Here is a 25,329-nt window from a genome sequence, read left to right as displayed (position 1 = left end):
TCATGTCACTGCACCATTCAAAAGTCTTCTGTGACCCCATACTGATTAACAAATAAGTTCCAAACTCCTTATGGTAGCACTTCAGCCTCTCCATGACCGGCCTTTCACCTACTTTTCTGGTCATGTATCTCAGTATTCTCTTTCCCATATCCTATGAACCAAACAGACCCATTTGTTCTGGCTGTTCCCACAATATGCCATTCGCCCCTTCACTTCTGGGTCTTTGTTCATGCTGGTTCTTGACCTGCAATGCCCTTGTTCCTTCTCCTACCCCCCTAACTCTGTTGAAGTTTCATCTGACCCTCTGAGCCTCCTCCATCATTAAACTTCCCCAGGCACCCTCAGCCAGATATAATCTCTTCTTCCTCTACACTTTGTAATGATTCACATTACATTTTATCTTTAGCATATTGTTAGAGAGCATATTTTATCTTTCCCATTAAATGGTAATCTACTTGAAGGCAGGACTGGTTGTCTTATTTTATATTTATCTCCCATGGTAGCATAGGGAAGGGACTAAGCATTTATGTAGTGCTACTATGTGTCAAGCACTGTGCTAAGTGCTTTTTATAAATATTAGCTCCTTGGATCTTCACAACAACCCTTAAAGGTAGGTGTTCCTCATTTTAAATTTAAGTATCTCCATTTTACAGTCCATAAGCTGTAGTCATTATATTGTAATATCCTTGAGGGCAAAGACTGTCTTTTGACTCTTTTTGTATCCCCAGTACTTACCACAGTGCCTGGAACATAGTAGGTGTTCATTGACTGATTATAGCTGAGGAAATTGAGGCAAACAGAAGTTAAGTGACTTGACCAGGGTCCTATTACTTATGATTTAATAAATGTATGCTGATTGGTTAGTGGATTTACAGATTACATTTAGGAAGAACTAGGTAAAATATTTTTATTGTTCCATACTGTTAACTGATATTTTTTTTTCTTCAAGCATAGATAGGGAGTGCTTTACGGAATCTGATGTGTAAATGATGCTACTTTATCAGTTCATCTAAATGTTTGAGAGACATAAGTTGAAGATGTTACATCTACATTTCAATTCTCTAATAGAAATAGGTTGGGCAAAACCAGTTAAAATAGACTGACACAGAGCTACAACCAGCTTCTTTCATGCTGACCAGAAACGGGGATGGTCTCTTCAATGTGAACATCAGAATCCTCTCTATTCTGACACACCATTGAAATATGGAGGTATAGCGCAGTATCAATCCTACCAAGATGGAAAGGTTTTGAAAAAGGTCCTGGTAAACCAAACTTGCAAAATCTTAAAACAAGTACTGCTTGAAAAATCATCTATCATAGAGAGGTTTCGACCTGTTCCAGGGGAGGAACTAACCACACCAATAAAATCATGGGTGTTTGAAGTACTGGGGCAGGTGTATACAGTCGATGGGCATAGAGTATGTGTATCTCTTAAGCTGAATATATCTTATTCCATTCCTGAGGTGGGAAATATTATTTCCTTTGTCTTTTAAATTAAAGAACTCTACATCTTTCAAGTAAAAGAAGATGAGTCATCTAATAACATAAAAATAAAACTCTGAACAGTAACATTCACACAAGCAAAGGGAAAGGAGATATAGAAATAGAAAGACACAAAAAAGCCTGAAACCTACAAAATACAGAGAAAGATGGTGGACAGTCTTCCCCTTCCTCTTGAATCACTAAGAAGCAAAATGGCTTTTCACACACACACATAAACAGAAATTTCATTATAAAATGTGCTCAGATTCTGTTTAAGTCATGATTTTTAAATCTCAAATTTGGAATTTTATACATGGCACTTCAAAAGTCCACGTCATGGTACAGATCAATTTGACCATAAATTCTATACTAGCAATACAGCAGTAAAGAATATGAAATCACAGTGATAAAGACACCCATCTGGCTTTCTATCAGCAGATCACATATGAACAGTGTAGGATTTGTAATAATATGAGTTCCCAAGTAACCTTTCCATTTACAGAGTGCTTTATTTGCACACGCGTGAGCACACACACACACACACACACAAACTGGGAAGTTGTATTATTATGTATTATTGTATTATTATGTTTGGCAGACAGAGGAAGAAACAGACAAGGAATGCTCTGTCCAAGGTTAAACGGGCAATAAGGGCAGCCAGGTGGCACAGTGGCAAAAGAACTGGGCCCAGAGTCACGAAGACCTGAGTTCAAATCCAACCTTAGATACTTATTAGCTGTGTGACCCTGGGTGAATCACTTAACCCTGCTTGCCTCAGTTGAGGCAAGATGAGGACATCTGTAAAATGATCTGGAGAAGGAAATGGCAAACCACTCCAGTATCTTTATCAAGAAACTCTAAATGGGGCCAGGAAGAGTTGGGCACAACTGAAAAATAACTGACTAACAAGAGATAAGCAATGAGGTCTGTCCTCAGGCCTTCTGACTTCAAATCCGGCATTCTTTTCCCTACACAACTTTTATTCCCATTTGAAAAAAGCAATGAAGGAAAAGAAACAATTAACACTTTGCCACAAAAACAGTAACAAAAAACCTCAAAGAACTAAAATGTGGAGTCTAAGAATTGACTGGAAATATTCATTCTCCTTGTAGATCACCAACCTTCATACGGCCTCCTGCTTCGGAGCATTAGGTTTTTGGGGATCACCTTAAAGGCTGGGAACCAGAGGACAGTCTGCCTTCTAGGCATCATTTCTCTTCTATTCCTACTCTCCAAATGTTTCAGGTTTTATGAGTGTCAGCTAGGCAAGCTCTTAGAAGAAGGCCAGGGCACCAGGAGCATGAGGACAAGAACTTCTATGCCAGGTGATAGGGCTCACCAAGACCACTGCGACTTTCTCATTCAGTTAGAAGCAGGCAGAAACACTACGTTGTTGCTTCCTGAAAATGCCTCTGCTTCTGGAGTTGGCATTTTTGGAAAGGATCAAGTAGTTTCCAAAGTCTGCAACAAGAACTTAAAAAGCAAACGAGAGCAGCTTTCCTTCCTGAGACTCCAAACAAGGAATGTGACCACTGCAGAAATACTTAAGGCTGTACACACAGAATATGTTTCAATCTTGGCACCTTGTGGGTGTTTAGAAATCAAATGACAGGAACAGACTGCAGCTGCCTAAATAATTATAGTCATTAGAGTCACTCTCTCTGGGCTTTTGAATATCCCCATTCACTTATTGGCTATAAATAAATAAACAAACACCTAGAAACTAATTCCTTCTAAAGAGGGGATATCCATATTACGTATAATTTAACATCACAAAATTAGGGTATGGTGGCTGCCGAAAGAAGCAACCATTGTGAGAGGAAGTGTGCAGTAGCTGAAAAAGTAATGGAACCCCACCTATAACAGGTGTGACTATGGGCAAGTCACTGAACCTCTATGAGCCTCAATTTCACCATGTGTAAAATGGTGTAACACCAATGTTTCTAGCAGGTGCTGTGGATGTGTAAGACCAACAACAAGACCAGCAACACAACGCACAGGAAGGCTACTAGCACAGAATCTTTGATCTTCTTTTCTAAGGAAAGCAACTTTAACAGGTTTACAATCTTAATTAAACATACATATATCATTCACTTAGTTCAGGGGAAAAAATCAGCACCCTGAACTTAAGAAAAAACACAAACAGAAATTACAAGCAGAAATTATATAAACAGAGCAAACAACACAAATCAGCAGATAGGGTTACTGTCTGTCCAGAGCAATACATACATAGTTATCAGAGAGAGAGAAGCACCAACATCTGGGTTTTCAAAGCCAGAGGGCTCCTTAAGGGCTACCCAGAGTCTCCACGCAAACACTCTTCCAATGAATGAGCCCCAAAGCCAACTTCTGAGTATATATACACTTCTTTAGGGTCAGAGGGCATCACAACCATGTGCCTCAAACTCATATGACTTAGTTAGCTGTCTTGTGACTTGAGCAGGTCATCAAAGACTTGATTCAGTCAAAGACTCTTGATTGAAACAAAAGCAAGACTCAAAGGCACCTGACTGCTTTAGTGCTGAGAAGCACTCCAAAACAAAAAAACAACAAAAAGTCCCTCTTTGCTTGCCACTACAAATGGGCATAATAATATATTGATAATATATAATATACCTTGATCAAAGAATAGGGAGGATTAAATAAATTAATAAATAAATGGGGTGTGTGCGTACACACACACACAGAAACATATACATGTATCTATATGTATGCATGTATGTATGTTTCTGAGTGTGCTTTCCAAATTCTAAGGTCCTTTATAAATGTTAATTATGATGACTATTGTCTTTAATAGCTGATGCAATGTTTCTGTTTTATCATGGGCAAGGAATTTAAGCTTTTAGCTCTCCAAGCATCTCTCTAAGATCGCAAGTTACAGAGGAATTCATGATCTGATCTGCATTGCTGGAAATTGTTTCTAAGGGGAAATCACTTCTTTTCCACAACCTAACACATATACACAGACTTTAAAATCACAGGTCTAGATATTGAAACAAACAAACAAACAAACAAAAAAACAAGCAGAAAAACTGTATCAATGGAAAAGAGATAATAAATAAAAATGAGAAACAATTGAACCCAATAACACAACATTCATTAAATCCAAGAAGATAAATTACTTGGTCAAAGGAATTCCTTTTTAACAAGAATTGCTAGAAATACTGGAAAGTAGCTGGGACAAAAAACAAAGATAAAAACAAACCAAGTTTACTCAGGTCCTTTATACCATAAAACACAATTTCTATTACACAAAATTAAAATATTTTTTGCATGGATGAAATCAATGAAGCATAGATAAGAAGGGATACAGATGACTTAGGAAACATGTGTGTGTGTGTATGTGTGTGTGTGTGTGTGTATGTGAGAAAGAAAGAGGCCTAATACTGAGCACACTCACACACTATATATACATATGTATGTGTGCATATGTGAATATATAAAAAAATAATATTGGGCCTTCTTTACTGTCTTTAACATCCTTGAATATATATCTTGAAGTGTTATTCTTATTCTTAATTGCCTCTCATTATTTACTGAAGCAATATTGGTTTTGGTCTTTGATAAATTAGCCAGTAATAGGTTTAAACACAGGCTCTGCCATCAGATGTGTGAATGTGGCCAAGACACTTCTCTCTTAGAAGTTAGCTCATCTATAAACGAAAGCCTTGGAAGAGAGCATCCTGAGGATCTTACTTAGCTCCAAACTGTTGGATATAATAACCTCTCTGGGTTTCAGAGTCCTTATATGTGAAATGAAAGAGAACATTGAAACAGAGTATCTTTCAAGTTTCTACCATTTGACATTCTGTGATTCTGACTATTTTTTTGGTAGTTTCAATATGCCTTTATGCTTTAACTAGAAATGTCAAAAAAAAAAATAAAAGTGCTAGTTGAATCCATCTCTAGTGTAAAATCCAAAGCTTGTGAAAATTCAGGCATATTTGTGGAGGTCTAATCTCTGTTACTAGTTAATAACTGCTAATGAAATCCCATTGCTCTGGCTGCTTTCAGATATATGGCTTTTGATGGCTCTTTCTGGAATACAAAGAGTTTACCTTTAATAACTCTAGGAAGGAAATTAATTTGCAGCAAAATGAACAAAGAGTTGCCAGAAAAAGGAATTCTTCTGTTGTTTTCTGAGGGTTAACCAATCCACCATGCACTTTCAATCTTGACTTCATTTAGTATATGAGATATAGTTCTATCTCTGTCTCTAGCTCTAATCTTTCTAGAACATATACCTTAAAACATGATTTTAAATGGTACAATAGAAAGAGTATCGACTCTGGAATTTGAGACTCCAGCTCAAATCCTGCCTCTGAGATTTAATATTCGTGCGGCCAAGTCACATAGTCTACCTGGACCTCAGTTTCCTCATCTGAAAACTGAAAGAATTGTACTAAATGACCTCTGTGGTCCTTCCCAGTTCTAGATCTATGACTCTGAAAATTATGGAACCAAAGACTGAGACATATTAGACAGATAGACAGGCAGACAGACAGACACACCATTGAAAAATCCTGTGAAACAGCAAAAGATGAAAATTACCATACCATCTACATGAATGCCCAAAATGGTACTTTGGAATGAGATAATTATCAGGTACAAGAGTTCCAAAAGCACCTTTCATTCACAGCAGAGGTCCTTCTCTGGGCCTTGATTTTTCCTTTTGTAAAATGAGGTGTTAGACGAGATAGAATCTAAAGGTCTTTCTGGCTCTAAATCCTCTCAGGTGTGATCTGTGTGTAGGATGAAAATTAAAAAAAAATTTAGGAGATGTGGTAGTATAAAACCCCACGCAGTCTGAAAGGAACCATTAACATAAAAGAACAGTGGCGTGTGGGTGTCTTTGAGCATCATCAAGAAACAAAGAAGAAGTAGTTAACTGTGTTTTGCCTTCTGCCGAAAAGGAATTAAAAGAATAGAAGAATGTACCCTTCAGTCCCATAGAAAGGTCAGCCCAGCATGGTGCTTTCAGACCATGTACCTTATAAAACACAACAAAACTCTCTACTGTTCCATTCATTTTCCTATCAGTAGGTTACTGAACTATGCTGGAAGGAATCTAACACAAACTGCCGTGAAACACGCGAACTTTTAGTTTCTCACTAGGTGTCTTATGAATACTTTAATTCTAGAATTGATCTCAACTTTAATTAGCATTAGCGTTTAAAAATTTTTTCAAGGGTAAATGCGATTATGTTGATTGATATATGCGTAACTTCAATGTCTAAAGTGCCAGACACAGATCTCTGAAGTGGTTAGAAATATTGCTTTTTAAGCTCTTCTCACCCCTTCCTTTTTTGGAATACTGCATGAAAAATGTCTATATAATTTAATGTACATATTACCATTTAACTCACTAGAACTATACAAATGAACAAACTCAAATCCAGACTAAGAAATAGTTTTAGGGGAAGTCATATTCTTGGGATGGACTTAAAAAATAAACCACAAACATGCAATAAACTGTATAAAAAAAGGCTTTAGTAGCATTTTCCATTTATTTCACAATCAGTAGCACATATTTTACTTAATTTAAGAGAAGAGAGTCTAATCTAGGTATGAGTCATGGGACCTTGCACAAGTCACTTCATTTCTCTAGGCTTCAGCTTCCCCATGTGTAAAATAATGGTGTGGGGCTAAATGCTCTCTTTACTTTTCTAAGATTTTTAAAAATAAATGTATCTATTTATTTTTAGCTTTCAACATTCACCTCCATAAATTTTGAGTTCCAAATCTTCTCCCCATCTCTCCCCACCCCCACCCTAAGACAGTGTGTAATTTGACATAGGCTCTACACATATATTCCTATTAAGCCTATTTTCACATTAGTCATGTTGTAAGGAGGAATTAGAATCAATGGGAGAAACCATGAGAAAGAAGAAACAAAAAATGGAGAGAGAACAAATAGTATGTTTCGATCTGCATTCAGACGCCATAGCTTTTTTTCTGGATGTGGACAGCATTTTCAATCATGAGTCTTTTGAAGTTGTAAATGATCCCTTTAAAATAAGTATTTTTATATTCTACAGTACTTGAAAGGCTTTCAGCATGGTCTCAGTGGCTCCCTGCTGCCTCCAGCCTCAAATGAAAATGCTCTATTTGGCATTCAAAGCCTTTCATAACATAGCCCGCTCCTACCTTCCCAGTCTTTTTACATCTTATCTCCCAACACTAATGCATTATTTTTTGACTTAATGATACTGTTGTTCCATAAGGAACATACTCCATCTCTCAGCTCCAGGAATTTTCTCTGTCTGTCCCCCAAGCCTGTAATGCTCTCCCTCCTCTGCTCTGACTACTGACTTCCCTGGCTTCCTTTGAGTCCCAAATAAAATTCCATCTTTTACTGGAAGCCTCTTAATCTTGTGCCTTGCTTCTGGTATATACACATACACACATACACATATATACATATACACGTGCGCATATGCACACACACACACACACACACACACATTACTTGGTCTGTAAATATTTGTTTACAAATGTTTGTTTGCCTCCCTTATTAGATTGTAACCTCCTTCAGGGCAAGGACTCTCTTTTCGCTCCTTTTGTATCCCAAGTGCTTAGCACAGCACCTGGCACATAGTAGGCATGCAATAAATGTTGAATGATTGATTAATTACTTCTGGGGACAAATTGTATCTGTTTTCTGATTAATGATCTAGCTAACTATAGAGAATGAGGCTCATCACCAGTAGGTTGGTCCCTCATAAGTATATTCTTTAATTGTACCATGCCATGAAGAAAGAAATTTAAGACCATCTTAAATCCTGGGTGCTCCCATTCTGCTTCTGTGGTGATGTGGCAGAGCTGAAGAAAAGAAGGGAACGGCGGTACACAAGCCATAACTTTTAGACCATCAATTATCATTGACTAATGGTGCAGTCTAAATGAGAACCTTGCCCATTGACTAAGTCAACCACATACTCTTGGAGGAAATGAATCATATCAATAATGGCATTCTCAGAAGACAAAAGAAAGCTGAAGCAAAATGGAAGGATATCACAACTGCTCCATGAACAGATATTACAGAATCACAAAATCTTAGAGTTGGGAGGGACCTCAGCAATCATGTAGTCCAATCCATCTTCTCTATACCACTCCTAATAAGTAGTTATTTGCTTGTGGCCTTTGTCTGAAGACCTTGACTGAAAAGGAAACTACCCTCTCCTAAAACAGCTCATTCCACTCCTATATGGCTTTAATTGTTAGGGAATTCTACTTTAAATGTGCCTTTTTGCGACCTCCATTGCTCCTAGTTCTGAATGATTGCTGAACAAAACAGAGAAGGTCTGATCTTCATGTTGTATGATAGCTTTTTAAGTACAGGAAAAAAAATACCATGTTGCCCCTCTCTTCAGCCTTCTCTTCTCCAGCTAAGCATCTCTAGTTCTTTCTACCAATTTTTATATGGCATGGATTTCAAGACCTTTTGCCATCCTTTTTCCTATTCTCCAGACATTCTCCAGCTCATGAATGTCCTTCCTAAATTCTGATCACCAGAATTTAACAAAATATTCCAGATTAGTATGACTCAGTCATCATGTAGTAGGCTCTCCTTAATTCTGGAAGCTATGCCTCACTTAATATAGCTCAAGATTGCAGCAGCTTTTTTCGATTCTCTACAACATTTTGACTTATGTTGAGCATGCAGTACCCTAAACCACCCTTCCCCAAATTTTTTTTTCAAATAAACCACTATCTAACCATGCCTTCCTGATATAGCACTAGCAAAGTTGATTTCTTGAGCCCAAGTTTAAGACTTTTCATTTATTCCTAGGAAATTTCATCTGATTAGATTCAGCTCAATATTCTAACATGGAAACACTTTAATAGAGCTCAATTATAAGCCAGTGTGGGAGCTACCATTCTTCCTTGGTTGTGTCATCTATAAATTTGAGAAGGATACCATTTGTGCCTTTATTCAAATCACTAATAAGAATGTTAAACAGCATCTGCCAAGCACAGTTCCTTGGTGCACTCTATTGGGGAACTCTTCCAATAAGACATTTAGATATAAATGACTACTTTTTGAAGTTATCCATTTAATCAGTTCTGATCCTTTCAATTGTACTATTACCTAGCATTTATCTCTCCATCTTCTTTCACAGGAGCTACTTTATCAAACCATTTGCTAAAACCTGGGTAAACTAAATTTATACTATTTTCCTAACATAACAGCTTGTCGAAAAAAAGTGTTAGGGCTAATCTAGTACAACCTATTGATGATGAAGTAACGGGGATCCTTTGTGATCACCAGTTCCTTTTCAAGATGGTAACTGACAATCCCTTTAATAGTGTGTTTTAGAACTTTGTCCAGAATCAAAGACAAGCTCATTGGCCCATTATCTTCAGATTCTATTACCCTCTACCCCTACTCCCTTGACCCCCACTTTTTTGTTGAGATCAAGACTGCTGTTCTATAATCTTCCATTTCTTCTCCTGGTCTCCGCAATTTTTTTCTGATATCACTGATAGTCTTAGCAATTACAAATACTCTGGATTTTTTTTCCCACCCAAGAAACAGAGGGCACATATTTCATCTGAGTTAGGTGACCGGAATTCATCAAATGATGGTCAGTGTTTTCATAGTATCCTTATTCTTCTAACTTCAACTCTCTAAAAGCCATTTGTGTTCTGTCCTTTCTAAATTAAAGTCATCCTCAAGAGAAAAACAACAAAAAAGAAGCAAAATTAAAATTGGGCAGCTCTGCTTTCTTTCTGAGGTCAATTATCATTTTCTCACACGCAACAAAAAGCTGTCCTATTTGATCCATTTATCTTCCTTAATATAGCTTAAAACCTTCTTTGTTTTGGCTGTCACTGATCTTTTTTTTTTCCACCAGCTTCAGCTCATCCTGAGCTTGAGAATTTCTTGCTATTTTAACATGTGACAATTTTGCATTTATCTTTTATCTGCCTTTGTTTCCATTTTCTGTATATACCATATATATATATGTATATATACACACATATATATACATATATACATATATATATACACACACACACACACATAAGAAATATAAGTTGGTTTTCTGTACATCTGCATTGCTCTCTAGACAATTCTCATTTTCCCTACTCAATGGAATTGTTTCTGTGTCTTCAGAATTTCATTTCTTAAAGTTTCTCTTCCTTCCTGCACTGACTTCCTTGGTATAACTTTAGTCTATAGAATCCCACCTACTTTTCCTCTGAACTGACTGAAATATGTTCTCCCAAATTCTAGGGTATGTACCTAATATTCTTCTTCTTTTCTATCACAAACTTGAAGTAGAAGACATCATTTTTTCCTTACAGTTTCCATAACTTCCAAATCCAATCAGATTTAGAATAGAATTCCCCTTTGTTATTCCGAAGTAACAATTAATATTATTATGGGACCCTTTTCTAATACAGTGTTCATGATTATTTATAAAAAGTCCACCATGAAGATAACTGCATCTTACATTCTTACATATGTTGTAACAAATAAGGAGGTAGAGAAATTCTATGTGTAATCAGATAACACCTAACAAATTAAATCTATGTAGACTTTAATCCTCAGTGACATGAGTACAAGAGTAGACAGAGGGAGGGCAAGGAAAAAAAAATAAAGCAAACAAACCGTGCTTCATGAATAAGAAATTAGAGAAACTAAAGGTTCAAGGAAGATAGAAAAGTCTTATGCCAATATATTAAAATTACATTCTTCAAGCAAAGAGTCAGGAATGGGATATACCAAATAATATTTAAAAAAATGAAATGCTATCTTTTGAAAGGCAGAAAATGACTAGATTCCTACATGAAAGCAATTTCCAAATCAGTTTTCTATGTATAGTCAAATCTTTAGATTTGGACAAAGAGGGGCAGCTAGGTGGTGCAGTGAATAGAGGACTGACCCTGGAGTCAGGAGAACCTGAGTTCAAATCCGGCCTCAGGTGCTTGACATACTTACTAGCTGTGTGACCTTGGGAAAGTCATTTAACCCCAATTGCGTTGTCTTCCCCCCCTCCAAAAAAAAAAGAGAAAATATAGATTCAGATGAAGAAAACATATGACATACAATTAAAGCAACTCCAAACATACCTCTTTAAATCAGCTATCAATGCCCCCAAATGTGAAACAGATAAAAGAACAGATATCTATACAAGCTATCACATTTCCTAAAGAAGTTTAACTGATGGAAATAAATCACCACAATCCCAAGACTAAAAAAGCCTAAAAACTATTTTATCCAACAAAGAATTGACCACCTTGCTAAAATGGGAGAAAAGATAGCCAAGGGTAATACCAGTTGTTTCAGAAAATGGTAAGTAGCAGTATAGGGCAAAATAAGTTTACAGAAAGTTTGGCATGGGAAACAATGAAAACAGGGCATCCTTTCAGCATTTATGGATTGAAACTAGAAGGCCAATATCACAACAAAAATAGTAAATATCTGTCAAGATTACCATAATATACTTTTTTTTTCCATCAATGATGGTAGAGCTACCATATTGGGATAGTACAGACGAGAATATACTTTATGATGACATCATAGAACTAAATACAAGAATTACAGCTGGACTACACAAAGTTTAAAAAGTGGACGAACATACCAGATATGACTCATTTTGAATAAGAGATATAGTATAAAAGAGCAGAGGATCCAGGAGACTTGGAGGGAAAAGGTAATTGAAAGAATATCAATAACTGTTAACTCCTATGTCTGCTTTCTCATATCTAGAAAATTTAATACTAATTTATACATGTATTGAAGATATGCTTAAAAGAAGGTAGAAGGGAAAGGGCAGCCTCTCACAAATGTTATTCTATAGCAGATCACAAATTCGCAGTCACACAATTGACTGAAAGGCACAGAGAATATAGGATCATATACCTATTTACTGAACACTGGGGAGGGTGGGGAGAGACTTACACTAAAGCCAGCATGGGATAGTGGATAAAGAGCATCTCTCAGGTCGAGGAAAATACAGATTAACATTCTGCCTCTGAAACATACTGGCTGTGGGACTCAGTATAAGTCACTTAATTCCTCAGTGCTCTAGGCTACTGTTTAAGACCATAAATTACAGAGGAAGTGTCCATCTGAATTGGTGGAGGGAGTTTCCTCACCTTGGAGTGCTCTTTATTAATGAAATTACAAGTTGAGTCTATTCCTATCCGATTTTTTTTAATAGAAAAAAATGTGACTTCAAAGATTGTCTTCCAACTAGGTGTCTCCCATGCATCGATCACATATAAAAACAGAGAAAACTAGGATCAACATCCTTTGATTGCTGATTTTAGAAGAGTGGACCTTAGGTTCACAGCTCTAGGGACCTCAGAGGTCATCAAGTCTAATTGCATATTTTACAGTCGAGGAAACAAAGGTCAGAGATATTAAATTCCTTGCCCAAGATCACACAGGTAGTAGTAGGCATCACAGGCTTGTTTTAAACCCATGCCTTCTGACTCCAGAGCTAGTTTTCTTTTCTGTTTACCATTCTCCCTACTTATATCTGTTGTTGTTTATTCATTTAGTCATATCTCACTCTTCATGACCCCATAGGAGGTTTTCTTGGCAAAGATACTAGAGTGGTTTGCCATTTGCTTCTCCAGAGATACAAGGCAAACTGAGATTAAATGACTTCCTACTAATATAGTAGTCTCTAAATTGGACCCGTTTTCCTCATCTATAGAATGAGGAGAGGGTCACATTGGATGACCTCCAAGTTACCATGTAGTACTATCATTCTAAGTCTTGACTTTTACATTTCAGGCACCTCATGAGATAGGATGTGAATTTAGGTTTCAGAGGAAGTGACTATTAGCCTTTTCATTCTTTTTATATAATTCTCTTAGCTGTATATCAGGTAATAAGTGGAAGAATGAGTATATGGTATGTCAGGTAATATATGTAGTAAGTCAGCTAATAAGTGGAAGAATGGTAAGCCTTGAAAATTGTATTCCATTTTTGCAAGAGTTCTACTCAAACAATGAACATTTACAGAGCACCTAATATGAATAAGGCATCATGTCTGATGGTCTAGATTAAAGATTATATTGAAAGGGCTAAGACAAGGCACTGAAACCTGGAGTGTGGGTAGAGAAAGCACAAATGCATGCTAACTTAAACAGTGGCTAAATAATAGTTCAAAGCAACAACTTGAGGTAGGTCACAAAAAACATGCAATTTATTTCGAAAAGAGGGTACCGGAAATAAATTCTACAGAAGTTCAGAGGAAAGAGATATCATTGTATGTTAAGAAGTTTTCATAATTGGGGAGTGGTTTGAACTGGGCTGAACTTATATAAGTGAGAAGTAAGGAGGACCAAAAAGCATGTGAGGCCTAGAATGGCTGTATCCATTCACAGGTTGGTAGTAATGCATTAATGTGCCTATTTTCTCACATCCCCTCCAACACTTAGAATCTCTCTTTTTCATCCTCTTTGCCTCTATGATATGTATTAGGGAGAACCTCAGAATTAATTTAATTTGCATTTCTATAATTAGTAGTAATTTATAGCACTTTTTCCTATGGCTATAAATAGGCTGAATTTCTTCTCTGCAGGATTACCTATTCATATCCTTAGAATGGAGGCAGGTAGTGACTGAGTAGATAGAGTGCTGGGCCTGGAGTCAGGGAGAGCTGAGTTCAAATCTGGCCTCAGATGCTTAGTACTTGTGTGATCCTGGACAAGTGACCTAATGTCTCTTTGCTTTAGTCCACTGGAGAAGGAAATGGCAGACCACTTCAGTATCTTTGCCAAGAAAACCCCACAGACAGTATGGTTCACTGGGTCATGAAGAGTCAGATGCAACCGAATAAATGAATAACATTCTTAGAACATTTATCAACTGATGAATGGTTCATTCTCATAAATTTAAATTAGTTCCTTATATATCTTAGAAATGTACAAGAAAAATTTGCTGTAAAGAATTTCCCTAGTTAATTGTTCCTCCTTTGATCTTAGCTTTATTAGAATTGTTTATATAAAACTTTTATAATTTATGTAATGAAGATTATCAGTTTATCTTTTGTGATCCTCTCTATCCCTTGTTTGGTTATGAACTTTTCTTCCATCCATAAATCTCTAATGTATTTTCCCCACGTTTCTCTAATTTGTTTATTATATGACTTTTTACATTTAGGTCATTTATCCATTTGGAACTTATCTTAGTATAAGGTGTGAGGTATTGTTCTAAATATATATATATACATATATATATATGTATACACATATATACATATATATATATAATATATATATATAACAGCAGAAAAATGTAAGGAGTTATGAATATATCTATATGTTCACATTCACAGAGTGAGTAAGCATATAGCCAAGGAAATTTGTTTTGCATGACTGCTCATTTTTGTTAGAGGGGTTTTGTTTTTCTTTTTTTCCTGATGGAGTGGGTTTGGGAGGGAGAGAAAATAAATTTCTATTCATTAAAAAAATTAAAATACTGGGTGTTTTTTGAGGGGTTGCTAGAGATGTGGAATGTTGCATTTATTTTCTGATGAGGTCACTGTACTGTTAGTTTTGCTTAACTTTTTTTGTTTTGTTACAAAAGAGCTCTCATGGAGTGGGGATAATTTGGAAATGTTTGCAATGTTTTTGTTAAAACAAAACATGTCAATAAAAACTACAAAAAAGGAAGGAGTAAGGAAGGCAGTCAAGCTTTGGAGAAGATAGTATATATTCTCCAAAGAATTAGACAGCAAAGAAGTAGAAAAATATAAGACTTGTTTTGAGGCACAGTAAGCAAATTAAACTAAAATTTGGGAAGATGAATAACAAGATCATTAATAGAACTATATAAGTAAGGAGGGGACCTTTCTTAGTATTTTGTTTTAGACATGTTGAGTTTGAGACAATGACAGAATATGCATGTATCATTGTCCACTAGGCTGTTAAAATGTGGGACTAGATTTCAGAGATGAGTTTAAGATTAGAAATAAACATTTGGAAGCCTTCCTTGTAGAAGTGATATCTGAAAGCAAGGAAAGGGGTGTGATCAACAAGAGAGAGAGAGAAGAACATAAGACCAAAGATAACAGTGAAGAATAAAATTTAGGGAGTGGGAGATAGAATTTTTTTTTTTAGTTGTACCTGACCTTTCATGACCCTATTTGGGGTTTTCTTGGCAAAGATTCTGGAGTGTTTGCCATGTCCTTCTGAAGCTCATGTTGCAGATGAGGACTTGAATCTAACAGGGTTAAGCGACTTGCCCAGGGTCCCACAGCTAGGAAGTACCTGAGGACAGTTTTGAACTCATGAAGATGAATTTTCCTGACTCCAGGTCCAGTGCACCACCCAGGTGATCCACTGGATGAGGGAGGTAGAACAGGAGAGGTCAACTAGAAGGAAGGAGAACAGGGATTGCATAATATCACGAAAGCCTAAGGGGTCAGGATTAAGATGCAGAGCCAATGAAGAAACTTCAGAGAAGTGGGAGAACAAAACATTAAGAGTAGGAGCTACAAAGAAATGTGAGGAGAAATTATTTAGAAGTTGGAGTTAGCCAGTGACGTCAAACACTACCAAGAGTTCAGAAGTTCTCATCATATTCAGACACCCACAAGATAGGGAAGAGGTGGAAAGTTTACCTATTGTTGGCACTCTAATGACAGACAAATGAATAATGGACTCCCAATGATTTAAGTCCTAGAAACTGGCCTAAGTTAGATTGATTTCTTCTTCTGCGTTTTACTCTGAACTAACAATACAATTTATAAATTGCCATGGTGCTAAAAAGATAGTAAGTAGAGACGTGACATCAGTATCGGAAACAGGTAAAATACTGGACTGACTCCAGTCTATAATTTAAAAAGTGTGAAAAATTCCATTCCCTCTTCCAACCATGACATGCCACCTTTCAGCCTGGTATAGTGTCTAAAGTTCCCACTATCAAAATGGTTCCTAAGTTAAGGCATTGTCTCTAATGTCTCCAAATGCTAGAATGCAAATATGTTCCATTGAAAAGATAGCACATTACTATGTTGGTACCCATTATCCAGAAGAGTTAGCTGACAGAATGCTATGAAGGACAGGTAAATTTTGATGAACGAAAAAGGAACCCAAGAGTGGTCATACACGTCTATAATCCCTACTATTGAGGGAGGCTGAGGCTGCTGTATCATTTGAGTTTGAATACTCAGCTAAAGTAGCCAATCGGGTGTCTGCCAGTAAGTCCAGCACAAATATGATGGGCTTCCTCTCATGAGCAGAGAGGCTTCAGAACACTTAAGAAAAGGTGACCCTGCCTGGGCCAAGAGATATGCTGATTAGTATTGGAATTGGGCTCAGGAGTGGCCATTATGTTTCCAAACCAGGCAAGACAGGGAGTTTCAAAACATAAAAAGTATAGGAAACATCTAGAATATGGAGCATTGTCCTACAGAGCAGGCCTTGTTGAGGCACTTGGAGTTTAAGATAAAGGACAAGATAAGGTTCTTAGTGCTTGGGAAGGGCTTCATAACGTCATATATGGGGGGCGCGGGATAGGGAAAGGGAAATAGAGACAAACTTCACTGAATTCAGAATTTTGCATTGGGTATACTGTGATTAGGTAAAGATTACAAAATCAAGTCTGTCCACTCCTTTTACTTTGAGAAGGTGTTTCCATTTGTTTTTTTTTTCTTTTAGTCTATCATTTTTATGGAGCCCTGGTTCTACTGGTAAGAGCTAATTAAAAATAGAATGGTTGCATCTATGTGCTTTGAATTCAACTGAGGTGTTTATCAGTCAAAGAAATAGAAATACCAATGTATAGAACCTGTATTGTATAGGCAGAAGGCAAAGAATTACTCTTTTGCCTTACAGAAATGGAATAATCATCTGAAGGAGACTTGGTGGACCTTTAACAATAGTACTTCTTATCAGGTTCATACAATTCAAAATTCCACAGAAAGAATGTATAAGTAAAATACTGCCAAAGCCATCATCACAGAGACAAACCCAAAGAACATTCCTTCTTTAGGAATCCAGGGACTTTCATCTTTGTTATAACACTTAGTTCAATAGAATCATTTTACAGGTGGAATTAAGTCCCTCCTTTGAAGCCAGTAATATTTAAGCTAAGTGTGCTGGGTCGGGTATATGAGTCTTTATAACGCCTGGTTTGCTTCCTATTTTTTTTGGTCCCATACCATTGCAGTCAATTTATTTTGAGAAATTTAATTGAGAATTCATTCTTATGTTATCTCAGTGCCTTTAAGAGTTCTTTGTCCTTGTTTCTAAAGTGGTATGTTCTATTAGACTTTACAATCAGTGAATTTTAGAGATCACCTTCAGCTTGCTCTATTAGACTTTACAATCAGTGAATTTTAGAGATCACCTTCAGTTTGTTCTATTAGACTTATACAATCAGTGAATTTTAGAGATTACCTTCAGTTTAGAAAGATGAGGAAAATGAAGCCCAGGTAGGTGGCACTATGGATAAAGTACTGAACCTTGAGTCAGGAAGATGAGCTTCAAATCAGAAACATACATCCTTTTGACCCTGGGCAAGTCTGCCTGTCTCAATTTCTCACCTGTAAGATGAGCATAATAATAGCACCGATCCCCCAGGGCTATTGGGAGGATGAGATGAGATAATATTTGTATTTTGCAAACTTCAAAGCACTACATAAATGCTAGCTAGTATTAGCAAACGATGTCATCTATCACAAGCCAGTTAGAGACATCGATTCAATTCATAGGATCATAAGATTTTGAAGTGAAAGAGATATTAGAAGCCACCTAGGTCAGACTCCTCATTATATAGAGGAGGCAGCTGAGGTGGTATCTCACTTAAGGTCACAAAGGTAGCACTGGCAACCAAGTCAGGCATGTCCTTTGACTCCAAACCTGAAGTTCACTTTATTGTCTTCTGTTCAAAATTTATCTATTAGGTGCCTTCAAAGGGCCAGGTACCATGTTAGGAGCCAGGGATACAACAACCCAAATGAAAGCAGTTCCTGCCCTCAAGTGTACATTCTGGGGGGTTGAGAAAGAGAGAAGGAAAAAATATATACACAGATGAACAAATTCTCTCTCTCTCTCTCTCTCTCTCTCTCTCTCTCTCTCTCTCTATATATATATATATATATATATATATATATATATATATATATATATGTATATAATCTTTACAAAGTAAAGGGGTTTCCTAATAACTGGTAGGACTAATAAAAATTTGGTAGAGGAGAGAATACTTAAGCTGAATAGAGCTATGTATTCCAAAATGTGGAATTGAGGGGGAAAGTATTTCAGACTTGGGAGAGTGCCTATGTAAAAATGCAGAAGTACAATATGGAATATCTAGGATAGCGGAAAGCAAGCACACCAGGAATGTAAGAATCCAAGTCTCCCGACTCCCAACCCAGGAAACTCTACTAATCATACCATGGAACTGCTTTTTAACCTAATTTACAGACAGCTAGATAGATTGTATATGGAACAGCTAGGTGGGACTGGGACTGGAGTCAGGAAGATCTGAGTTCAAATCTGACCTTAGACACATACTATCTGTGTGGCCCTGGATTCACTTAACCCCTTTTTGCCTTAGTTCCATAAAATCCATAAAATGGCAACACAGTGGAGAAGGAAATAGCAAACCACTCCAGTATCTTTGTCAAGAAAACCACACAGGCATTACCTAAGGGGTCATGTAGAGTCAGACATGACCGAAAGACTCAAAAATAACAGCAAAAGAGTGGCAATATGATGGTGCAGTCTAGCGATTCTCGAAGTGTGGTCTGAGGACTCCTGGAGGGTCCCAAGGCCTTTCATGGGATCATCAAGATCCAAATAACAATACTAACATATTATTTGCTTTTTAAAGCAATCCTCCCTTTTCTGACTACATATCCTTAGGAGGCTAGATTTTCTTCCTGTACTTCAATTAAATTATGTCCCAAGAAATGAAACGCAGAGGAAGATATATGACAAACAAGTTGTCTTCAGTTGGGCTGGGAACTGAAGTGATTTAAAAATATGTAAAACAATGCCATTCTTCTCACTATTTTTTTTGTTTTGAAAAATATAATTACTTTCATATTTTTAAATTGTTGTTCAGTCATTTTCAGTCATGTCTGACTCTTTGTGACCCTACTTGAGGTTTTCTTGGCAAAGATCCTAGAGTGGTTTGCCATTTTCTTTTCCAGCTCATTTTACAGATGAATAAACTAAGGCAAACAAGGTTAAGTGACTTGTCCAGGGTCACACAGCTAGTACGTGTCTGAGGCCGGATTTTAACTTAGGAAGATGGGATCTACCTGACTACAGGCCTGGCACTCTATCCATTGCATCACCTAGCTACTTTTAAGAAAAATATATTTTAATGTTAACATATGAGTTTATTAGTATTATTTTAAAATGAATTGACAAGTAAATCTTTTTAAAATGTATCAATTTTAATTTCTAATATGGTAAATATCAATAGATATAACCCACATCAACTAAAGCTCTTTGGGGTCAGGAATAGTTTTTAAGAGTATAAAGGGGTTCTGAGAACCATTGGCATAGTGGATAGAGAACTAGTCTCGGGGGGCCATGAAAACCTAATGTGATGGGTGGAAACTGAACTAACTGAGGAAACAAAGATCAGAACTTCCAAGCACATAGATTTATTAAGCAATGCATGCCAATGACATAACAAATCAGAATGAGGCCACCTCAGCTTGGCACTGGATCTTGAACATAGGGGGGAGACATTTTTATGCATTAAAAGAAAACAATTAACAGGATATAAACAAGATTAGATAATCTGATTTCTAATTGGAGGAAAGACGATGGATTTTTCAAGTTGGGAAGGGCCAAGAGCGAGATTTCGTTGAGTTGGGAAAAGGTGAGTTTTTGTTGAGTTGAGAAGGAAAGAGAGGGTTTTGAGGTCATTCCTTTCCCAGAATTGGGAGATGCTGACTAATTACATCCACTGGAATTTTGTGAAACAACAGAAGACTTATACCATCTATTTTCCCATGAATGACTTACAAAAGAATGGCAAGATGGAGGATAATACATCAGCATTCATCAGATGGAATCTGATTGGTTCTCTTGATCCTCACATCAAACCAACTTCCTTTGTAGCCTGCTTTCACTCTATTTCTTCACTAGGTTCTAGTCCTGTTCAGGATACATATTGGCTTTATGACCCTGGGCAAGTCATCTTCCCAGAGCTCTAGCCCAGTAGCAACAAAGTCAAATGGAAATGAGGGTCACTAAAACATACACAAGGATCCCTATAGGTGGCATATTCATTTAGAAAACCATGCATATTTATATATTCCCTTTTAAATTAATTAATTTTGATACATATTTCCCAATTATGTTTTAATCTGGCTCCTGCCTTACTTTGGAGTATTGTGGGCCATATGCTGGGCCCTGCTTATTTGACACATCTGCTCTAAGCCAATCCTAAGATTCTGAGTTGCAAAGAAGTTACACAGACCTGCACTGATAGAATGAGTTTCCGCCTTAGGAATTTCTGTGTATCAATGAAATCACAGATCTGCTCCCTATCCCTGCAGTTATGGCACTTTTACTACAGAGAGGCAATAAGCACTTTATGATGGAAAGCACTGGATTCAAGTCCTGACTCTAAAGCTAACATAGATTTACCTCATGCAAAGCTGCTTAGTTTCTTGTCTTCATTTGTAAAATAAAGTTATTGGACTAAATGACTTTAAAGTCCCTCCTGGCTCTAAAATTCTGTAAAGCTATAGGAAAATTGCCAGTCTTTCTCTTCTTAAATTGTCAATTCAGAAGAATAATTCTTTGAAGTCTGAGTGCTTCGTCATCTACAAATGTAGACACAATGAACTTTAAATATTTTTTCATCCTACTAAAGATTAAGGTAAATGCAGTGACCTGAATCAGCACATTTCAAATTGTAGCATTGGTTCACATTTGGCAACTTTCATCCCATGAAATCCCTTCATTTTCCTTTCTGGGGTGGGAATGATGCCAGCCAGGATTATATAATGCCTTTTATTTGGACAAATCTGAATGTGCTCCATACAACCTAAGACAAACTGGCTTCTGGCTGTTGGATGGCTCACTAGGTTTCTGCTTTCTGTGTGACATGCCTGATTCATATACACGCTTCATTGGTCACTTACTGCTGAATGGGGAAATGATTCTGGCCCTTTTGCACATGTGGTATTTTTTAACAACAAAAATAAACTCTATCCACAAATAGCTCATCTAAGTGCCACCTGCATTTCTCACTTTATATTAAGGAATAGTTTACATCCACAAATAACCAAATGAAGATAGAAATAATGTATTTCAAATAGGAAAGTTGCATGGGGTAAAAGGATATCATCTTTTGTGAAAAACCCACACTATAAATTGCTTCATAACACTACGTGCAGGTTCAACTCTGAACCATGACTTTCAGTTAATAAAAGATGCTGAAAATACTTTACATACCAATCAGTGCTCAGCTCGGCATAAGACATAGAGCAGTAATTCTTGTCCCAGGCTCTAAACTTATGCATCAAAATCATATGTCAGAATCAGGAAGGAATATCATTAAGGAAATATAATTTTAAAAAATCCTTTGGAAAATAAGTACACTTTAGATATTTTGTAGTTCAAGGCACAGCTGATACTTATTCAATCGAGATTGTTAATTATTAACCCAGACACAGGTAAGGGTGAGTCTTAATAATTAATTGTGTTTCAAAGGGGAAGAAGACATCATTGATCACCTCTTATCAAAAGGCATAGTTTTCTGATGCCAATTTAAGAGGATTTTCGAAACATTACCATAATCAATTAAGGCTTTCCAGTGAGAAGACATTCCATTTACTTAAAAATCAACTTAAACCTGACTGCTTTAAAACAGAGCCAGCCCAAACATGCCAACACAATATAAGTATAGGGGTACTTACAAATCAAAGACTAAGTAATGGAATCCTTCTTCAGATATGCTGTCATGGAGTCGCACTGTCAGGAAGAAAAGGAGAAAGAGATTTATCGTTACTTGTCAATGAGACCATCATTATCACAAGTGTGAAATCAACTTTGGCTCCTCCTTTTCCTTCACTCCATGTAATTAATCTGTTACCAACTTGATGATTCTTTCTTTGAAATGCCCCTACCCAAGCATCACCCCCTCAATGTGCCTCTATTTTTATCAATACCCACTACGACTATGCAAGTCTAGGCCTTCATCATGTCACAGTGGGATTATTACAATTGCTTTCTAACTAGCTTTGCTATGGAGCAACCTCTCACTGCTTCAATCTATCTGCATACCACCACCATTTTAATCTTTCTAAAACATTTTGTTCATCTCCTTCCCTACTGAAGAATGGTCATTTGCCATTGACACCTGTGTAAAGCCTATATGACAGTGCCTGGTTTGGAAGACTTTGTCACAGTCTGCTCCTAAGTGATCCAACTGATATCTCACTATCTCAATTCAATTCAATCATTGATCATTTATCAAGCAACTACTAGGTGCCAGTTAATGTTCTAGGTCCTAGGAATAGAAAGACAAAGGCAAGATCTTCTATATATGCAAAAAACTCACATTCTGTTGGGCATATAACATTTTAATAAATAAATAAATAAATACAAAGTATATGGGGGAAGGAAAGGAACAAGCATTTATTATGTACCTATGATGTGCACTATTAGGCAGTGTGCTAAGTGCTTTTTAAATATTATCTCGGATTCTCACAACTTTGTAAGATAGGTGCTACTATTACACCCAATTTATATTGAGGAAATGGAGGCAGACAGAGATTAAGTGATTTGTCCATGGTTCACACAGCTAGGACATATCCAAGGCTGTATTTGAACTCAGGTTTTCTGATTCTAGGCCCAATACTCTATCCACTGCACCACTAAGCTGCCTTTTAAAATGAATAATAAAAATGCATATAGGGAGAGAAAGAGCACTAACAATCAGGAAAATCAAGAAAGACCTCTTGGGCCTCCTAGGTGCTAAGTACTGTGCTAAACACTTCACAAATATTATCATATTTGATTCTCATAACTACCCTATGAAGTAAGAGCTAAGTGATACTTGCTTCCTAATAGAAAACAATAATTAGCCTGCTGTTTGAAAGTGTATAGATGAGGGTTATTATTGGCCTCTTAAAAGTGATGGCAGGTCAGTTTTTCTCTTTTTGTGACTTTGGTATCTCAAGTCAGCGTGTAGAACACAGGTAGGTTTTTAGCAATCATTGCAGAGATATTTAAATGGAATTAGATTATTTCATAAGGGAGATTTAGTGTCCTGTATTAAGCAATGAGTTGAGCCCAGGGGCTCAAATAAAATAATGTAAAGCCCTTTTTAGTATTTAGAGGGTCATACAATGTCAGTTATTATTGCTGATCATTATGTAGTCAACAATGATTTTCCCTTCCTCTGGTCTCCGTGTAACCAGTTGACGTCCAGACGGCTCTTTGGCACTCATCACATGTTGTGATATATTGTACTTGAATACAGATATTTTCTGAACTAGATGACAGACAGAGGGCAGGGAGTGTGTCTTAGATGTATATTGCATTTTCTAAGGTTCCTAGCAAAGCACTAGGCACTGTACAACACATTGAATTGTATGATATGAAAATGCCACATGAATTACAGCCAAGGAGTGACTGTGGCCCTGGGGGAAAAAAAGGTGGAAATATTTCTTTAGAAGGTTTTTATTTTATTCCTTTGTCTGGGAAACTAATTTTAAAAACACAGATAATTTAACAATATGCATTCTCCATATCAAATGATATAATACTTTTCAATAACTTTTCAAGTACTAGAATTTCCTAATAGAAAGCAATAGTTAGCCTGTGGTTTGAAAGTGTATAGATGCAGATTATTATTGGCATTTAAAGTGATGGTAGGTCAATTTTTCTATCTTCTTATGACTTTGATATAACAAGTTAGTGTCTAGAACAGAGCTAGGTGCTTAACAATCATTGAAGAGACATTTACTGGGATTAAGGAATCCCATTAAAGAGAAATTTAGATGGGATTAAGTAATTTCATAAGGGTGACTTGGTGTACTAAGTTCAGGTAGGTGAAGGGAAAAATAACATAAGATACAGGTGAACATTTGCCTTAAGGAAATCTAAACTAAGAAATTCCAGGCTTCTAAAATAGATTGATGAAAGGGTAAATTTTCTCTTTATAACAGATTCACACCAAAAGTCTTTTAACTAGTATTATTTTACAAAAATCATATTTCTGTTCAACTAAGGGATTTATCTACTATGTGGCTAAAAGGTTTGCTCAAGTTCAAACAGCAGACCTTTCATTCAGAGAGCCCATTCTCTCTGGTTTAGAATTTGGTTCTGGTTGGGTTAAAGGTATTATCAATATTGTTTGTCCTTCATTTTGGAAGTGGACTAATAAATTAGCTGCAACTTACCCTGTAAATATGTGTGTACATAGTTGTTTACATATAGTTTCCAAGAAAGTTTTACCAGGGTGTGGCCACTGCACATGCTACAGCTTTTTGGAACCACAGATGAGAGTTGGGGAACCTATTGGACACCAAAGGTGCATAAGCAGCCCTAAAAAGGAATGGGCAAGCCCTCACACCAGAAATGTTAATTCTACCTCAACACCCCATACATTCCTTAACAATGATAAAAAAAACATTTATATGGGATTTTATAATTTACAAAGTTTTCCTCTCCAAAACCCTGTGAGGTAAGCAGTGAGATTAAGATTTATACCCAACAATGATATTGCAAATGAAGGTCAGAGATTTATGCTGGAGAGCAATCCCATAATTGGCATCTAAGTCCATGACCACATAGCTCTGTTGGAATGAGACCTTGAAGGTCTTCTGGTTCAAGAGCTCTTTCTACTGTATCGTGCTGCTTAAACTAACAACCAAATTAAATGAATTCCTATTC

At 36.7% G+C, this 25,329-nt stretch overlaps 1 protein-coding gene across 6 annotated transcripts in view; it reads right to left on the bottom strand.

Annotated features, from left to right (window-relative positions):
- The window catches only part of CAMK2D (calcium/calmodulin dependent protein kinase II delta), a 354,972-nt gene that overhangs the window by 134,845 nt on the left and 194,798 nt on the right, over nucleotides 1-25,329 (bottom strand). For all 6 annotated transcript variants that reach the window (XM_036764305.1, XM_036764308.1, XM_036764307.1 and 3 more), the window contains exon 4: nucleotides 22,347-22,401. In XM_036764305.1, coding sequence (XP_036620200.1) covers nucleotides 22,347-22,401 — 55 coding nt within the window. The remainder of the gene's footprint in view (nucleotides 1-22,346; nucleotides 22,402-25,329) is intronic.

This window comes from Trichosurus vulpecula, chromosome 6 (assembly GCF_011100635.1).
Source record: "Trichosurus vulpecula isolate mTriVul1 chromosome 6, mTriVul1.pri, whole genome shotgun sequence".
NCBI lineage: Eukaryota > Metazoa > Chordata > Mammalia > Diprotodontia > Phalangeridae > Trichosurus > Trichosurus vulpecula.
This window is presented reverse-complemented; position numbering and strand designations above follow the sequence as displayed.